The sequence below is a fragment of the Ceratina calcarata genome, unplaced genomic scaffold (genome assembly GCF_001652005.2).
Source record: "Ceratina calcarata isolate Rehan_Ccalc_2016 unplaced genomic scaffold, ASM165200v1 scaffold569.2, whole genome shotgun sequence".
NCBI classification, from domain to species: Eukaryota; Metazoa; Arthropoda; class Insecta; order Hymenoptera; family Apidae; genus Ceratina; species Ceratina calcarata.
Window position 1 is genome coordinate 904,301 of NW_017176894.1, and position 6,462 is coordinate 910,762.

Consider the following 6,462-nt stretch of genomic DNA (forward strand, 5'->3'; position numbering starts at 1 on the left):
TCTGTTTAACGTTCGGTTCATACGTTTTATTCGGGATTGCTCTAAATTGGACCAGCTTAATCGCGTGTTCCAACGTACAGTACTCGTTATCTCGTATTTGAAACGAGTCGAAGCACCCCGTCTGCATAATTCGCGACGACCTTGCTATCTCAGCGAATCTCCGGTAAACCGTTGAGTAAACAGCGAGGCGCAGGGTACATATGTACACGAAGGGGGACGAGCGCGTCACGTTTCAATAACGTTAACGGCGCGGTGTTACGTTGGCATCGTGCTGACGAACATGTGGATAAGCTCGAACGTTAATAACGAACGAACGGGAAAGCGTTTTTCCCGGCGAGACCGCGGGCTCCAAATGAAATACGTGCAACGAAACGATTATAAACTTCATCGCGATCATGTCCCACCCTCCGGTGAACTATTGAACGTTGAATCGCTGCGTGCACGTACGACTCGTGGCCGATACTTTTTCGACCAGCGTGCGATATCGATATTCGATGGGTTCCAAACGTTGCGGCAGATCTGCCGCTGGTTAAAAGTGATATTGCTATCTGTGTCTCAGTGGACAAATGAGCACGAGTATATCTGGTCGGAAACAGCTCGGTCTCAAACGTTAGTTTTACAGTTCGACGCAGTTGATAATCTCGTAAGGCGCGTTGGAAATGTAACGAGATTTTAAAGTTCGTTCCGTGAAAAAGCTCCTGGACGCAATTTGTCAGCGGCTTAATTCGTGCCTCTTATGGTTTACGTCGAATCTGGAACGTCACTTTGCGCTACGAATTTGCCGTCGGGGAAAAGTCTACCATTGTTCGTATTGACTTCGTCTGAAGTGAATACGCGGCACGTGCCAGCGTTAGGAAATGTTTCATACGTGCCTTTCAGATTCGCGAGCGAAATTTCTACCGCGCTTCGTTTCGCGCGTCTAGCTGTTATCATATTCGCGGCACGTGCTATTTTAAAGCAATAGAGCCGTGCCACGCCGAATGTACGCGAGTTATCGTTAATGAACGCAGGGAGATAAGAAATAAATATTAAACCAGAGTAGCTGTTAACAAACGGCATTGTCTCCTCCAGGGGGGTTGAAATATTTAGTTCGTCAAATCTGATAACTTGATTCATGGCACGGCTGCGAACGAGATTAACTTAAATTCGAGCAAAAATGAATCTGGGACACTGGACGTCGAGATATTCTGATCTAATTTTTATGCCGACAAACACGGCTCACATATTACTCGCGTTCGTATTCGCGTACTGTGCGCGACACGAACGTCTAATCACGACGATGCCGTAATAAACTGTTAGACGAATGCGCGAAGGAAGCAGGCACCCAGCATTTGGACCCGGTCAAATGAAATTGGGAAGTTGCATTATTTGAGTAAACCGTTCCCTCGCTCGAATAATCGTGTGCTCTTATTAGGTCGGATAATGGAATGTGTACAGTGTATTGTAGTAGTGTATATTACAGGGCGCGTGTTGACCAGGGAAAAGCAGAGTTAAACAATGGAGCCTTGGGGCCATTCGTGTCGTAAATATACTACCGAACTTCATCGCCCACCCTCTGCACGCGAGTCTTTACGTTCCCGCAATATTTCTCTCTTTACCTTCCCCGTTCGTAAATCAAACTGAAAGCGTATCTTCCTTTTATCGTGTATTTTTATACGGTTTACGTACGCGCGCCTCTCAACCCCCATTATGCGAATATCAAGAAACTCAGTCGTCGACCAACAAAATCCTTCCGCGACAAATAAAATCCGACTCAATTTTGGGTCGATGCGTTTCGATGTTCGGTTCGTATGCCTTTCTCGGTCGATGATTAATGCACCGACTAATTGCATCACGTTTCTCGATAGACGTTCGCTACGATCAAAATCGTCGCGCCTGTTTAGACGTTATTTTTTAATATACGAGCAGAGAATTTTTCCATACCGGTGCAGGAACGTTCCAATTTCGAGAGGGAAAAGAAGCCAGGCCGACTCGATTCGGGAAATTCCGGAGAACGCAGAAACGTGGGAAGGGACGCGAGAAAAATTCAGAAAAATGCGCGAGATATTCGCAAATATTCCTTCGCCAGCGCGCGCGCTCGCTCGCCTCTCGCAAACGTTTCGCGAGAGACGTCTGCTCGTAAGTGACAACATCCCCCGTGACCGACGACGAGCCGACGACGGTGTCCAATTAACGGAGTAACGCGTTATCGGCCGACACCCGTGATGATATGTACGTAGGAACTAGGACGCTGTGAACTCCTCAGTCTTGAACTTCTCAGACGTTGATCACTGCCGTTTATGTAAATAGTTCTCGTCCAAACGTCTATCGTCCCATTATTATTTCGCGTCACCTCATTCTTGTCCATGAATAGGTATTTTCCTTAAAAACGTTGAAATCTTCAACGTTCAAACAAGATCGTATCTCCCGTCTGATTTCCATCTGGCAACATTTTGAACGACGCTCGATTATTTCTGCCAGTCTCGTTAGCTCGTAGTTTTCGTTTTTTATTATTCGATACGATGCGGAGCGTCGATATTATTAATTAGTGTCGGGCCTGCGGGGTGCGCGAGACCCGCGATGAATTTCGAGTGGCAAACATCACGGATTCCTTCGTTACGGCCAGGGGAGCTTGTATAGTAATTAATGACATGTTTCGCCAGACTCGGTCGCTGCTTCTTTTTACCCCGGTTCCTTTCCTCCGGGCTTTTCCCTTTTTTATTCTCTCTACGGTGGCAACGAGCGCACGGATTGGAGCCACGTGTAAATTTCAATTTGTCTTTCGAGCATTCTGACATGTTTTCTGCAGTCTCGAGCAGACGAGTGTCGTGCAAATTCCTTTTCATCCCATGTACCGAAATATATTTGTTCGTGCGTCGCGTCGGTGACATTTGAGTGGGTTTACAGTCGTTACAAACGAGCCTGTCTCTCTCTCTCTTTTCCGAATCGAAGCGCGCGAACAAATTACATATGAATTCTTTGATAATGGCGTGTTCATCGAGAACGATGCATCCGTGTTCCAGATACCGTCGTACGACTCGAATTCTCATTGTCTCTGCGTCGACGGCGAGGTATATTGTTGGTGGCAGAATTACAATCCGAGCAGCACCGATCCCTCGACCGGCCCCTCTTACCTACCATCGACGACGATAGAAAGTAATTACACGCCGTCGCTCGAGGGTAGCACGGATGCCGTCGACAGTTTGGAAGCTTCCGGTGATCCGGCGGAGGAGCAGCCCTCCCCGGTCGAGCAGCAACAGGGATACGTGGAGATTAACGCGACCTACTCGACTACGTCGCAGCCACCGCCGACTACGTGCCTCGTAATGGGTAATGCGTCGTCAGACTTTTTCATTATGGTCGTCGCACGATGACTTTACCCGTTGATACCAGGAAAAATTGCATTTATATTCTCATACGATCGTTCGACGATTAAACTGGTCAATGGATAGATAAAAATAATCGACGTGTCAAATAATTGACGAGTCGGTAGATTCGTAGACGATTCAACGAAGGAATTAATCAAAGAATCGATGCGTGTATTAATTCATAAATATGTCGTAAACGCATGTTTGGAAACGGGCGATGTTGGTATTTTGATTACAGGGAGGGAATACCGCGAGGGCGAGTTGCTACCGCACTCGACCGGAAACTGCATCGAGTGCAGCTGCGGGTCGGAGGGCCGGGTCGAGTGTTCGCCCCGAGACTGCGTAGCCCTGCGACCCGAGATACCAGTGGCCCCGGATATACCGGACGCGCCGAACGATTTCGAGGTGTTCAACCTGGCCAGGGACCGCGACATCGACGAGAGCTTCTAAGGAATCCGGTAATCGTCGACGAATTCCGGAGAAGCGTGTAACGCGACCTCCCAGAATCGTGATCTCCTCTCAGGTTTACATTTATTTTTATCTCCTTTTTACTTTCAAACTCTTCTTCATGAAAATTGATCGAATGAGTTTCACTTGTCGTCGTTTTCTTTGACTTTCGTTGGATGAATTCGTTGATCTGAAGCGACGGTGTCGTAATCAATCGGTGATTTCTAAATAGTCTTTAGTAAGATATCAATATCGATACGTTGGTACAAATATTATTTAAAACGACGTTACAGAGTCAACCGACTCGTTCAGATATTTTAAGAAACATATCAGTATTTTAATTGTACATATAGTTAGAGAGAATATGATTTTAACATCGATCAAGGGAACGCTTTCAGTTGTAATTAAAATCTGAGGACACGATCGAAGATCCCCGAAGCGTTGTCGCAGCTGCGATTATTAAAGATCTGATGGGGAGGAAAATGTTCTCAGAGCGATCGCTACACGGTCGAAGGATCTACGAGTACTAATTAATTTCATTTGTACAGCTTCTTATCCGAGTTCCCTCGAGCAATAAGTCGCCCCTTCTCCCCGTTTCGTTTCAAATTCCGATTGAGAGAGTCCCGTGGAAAGGCGAAGCGGACTCGCCGAGAAAATCGATTACCGATCACGAAACAAAGGAGACATTAAACGCTTTCTTTCCACATACTCGAATAATAATAATAGTAATAATAATAATAATAATAATAATAATAATAATAATTGAACGAGAGGCGCGACGACGTAGGGATCTTTTGAGAGATTAATTATTTACAACGATTATTAATCGACAATGACCAAGGCGATCCGTTTCGCTTGAGATGAATCCAGTTCGAGTCGCGTTTACGTTCGACTCAGTGATTTAGCGAGGTTTCGATGACCAGTCAAGATGCACCTCCGAGATGTACGCTAATTTATTACCTCGTCCCAGAATTTCTAGTCGGTTCACTCGCGTGGGCCTAATTCATCGACCGATGGATCTTGTAAACGATCCATCCATTTACTCGTCGAGCGAAGGGTTCGTGGCGAGCGTAATTCCTGTCGGAAACGACAGACTGAGATCCATCGCTTCGTTACATCATCGGAGACAGTTTTCTCTGCGCATAATATTCAGAATTTTAATGTCCAATCTCGAAGCAGTAATTTTATAGACGTTTCTGACACGAACCCTTGCCTTCTGCGAATTGCATTTATTTGTCCGAATCGATGTTACCTATGATTATCTCAAGAGGCGTTAACGAATCTGGAAAAAACGTTGCTCGTGGTCGAACCTCGAGGAGGATTCGTTTCGTAGAAACTCATTTAGTTTATCGGTAAATTAGAGTCAGTAGTAGTCAAACGATGCGTTTATTTTTTTAATGAAAGTGTTGAACGCGAACGGACAAGAGGACCTCGAACTGTCTTAAGCTACCGAAAAAACACTGTCGTTCTGCCTACGTATATTCGAAGATACAGGTATAAGAGTGGATAGATCGTCGAATCTTTTCTATAGACGACCTAACGAGGATCTATCTCTGAATTAACGAATCCTCGGCCAGTTTTGGCCGCAAATTTTCTATGTAGACACCCGTAGATGATAGCCACCCAGATTTTAACCCTTTCGCGATGGATGCCGTGTATATACGGCAGTCACCTAGTGCATCACAGCGGCTGACGCCGTGTATATACGGCAGCCAATTTTTGGTCCACAGGAGCTGACGCCGCTTATACACGGCACCACTTATCTTACTTACTTACTTTTACTTAGGTGAAAAGTAGCAAAGTATGGTACAGGTGCGCCGTCGCGAAAGGGTTAACGATGAATCCCCGCGATCTTTAGGTCTCTAACGATGATCATCAACCAATTGCTGTGCTCAGATTTTTATCAAACTTTGTCAGAACGATTCCAATTCTCATCGATCGACGATAACTCTCTGACGATGTTCGCACGTTGAATACTTTTCAACAGTTTAAACGTATGCAAAGTTCGATGAAAGTCTGACGACATCGATCGACGTGAGGTTGTGATCGTGCTCCTGTTCGCCAGACCTCGGAGAACAGGGTGAGATCGAAAAGCGATAAATAAAACTAATTCTGTAGACGTCGGCCTACCACGTACGAATTAAACAAGTCCTGGTACGCGAAAGATAGGGCGATAATCGTAGGAGCTCGATGGTCCTCAATTTTCGTACAAGGGGTCACAGGCAATACTGGCTCGGCTCATTTGTGTCCTTCGCTAGTCGAGTCGCAGACATATCCCGTTTCACGATCGTTTCGCCCGGCTCTTTAGTACCACCCGGGTCGTAGCGATGCATGGAAGTATTTTACGTTCACCAAGCGACTCCCAGAGTACCGTGCGAGGCGTTCAAGCCTGAGTCCATTTGCGATCGGAAAACGATTTCGAACTAATTTGTCACGTAGATCAAGGAATTAGGCGTATCACACAGGTTTATAATTTCTATCGAATTATTTGAAGTTCGAAGGACGCCTCGCACGTTTGCATCATATCACGAACGAATGAACCGTCACGGAGAACCACCAAAGATTTTACGAATGAGATTAGCCTAGTTAACGCGTAAGAATCAAATCAGCGAGCAAGCGTCGAGCGAACTCTCGAGTACAGTACGATGCATTCCTGATCTCCCAAGAT

The 6,462-nt window shown here is 45.9% G+C and overlaps 1 protein-coding gene across 2 annotated transcripts in view; it reads left to right on the forward strand.

Moving 5' to 3' along the window:
• Window positions 1-4,183, forward strand: part of LOC108629524 (uncharacterized) — a 35,040-nt gene extending 30,857 nt beyond the window's left edge. For both annotated transcript variants that reach the window (XM_018032269.2, XM_026817257.1), the window contains exons 3-4: window positions 3,003-3,309; window positions 3,586-4,183. In XM_018032269.2, coding sequence (XP_017887758.1) covers window positions 3,003-3,309; window positions 3,586-3,797 — 519 coding nt within the window. In that variant the 3' untranslated portion in view covers window positions 3,798-4,183. The remainder of the gene's footprint in view (window positions 1-3,002; window positions 3,310-3,585) is intronic.
• Window positions 4,184-6,462: the final 2,279 nt, after the last annotated feature.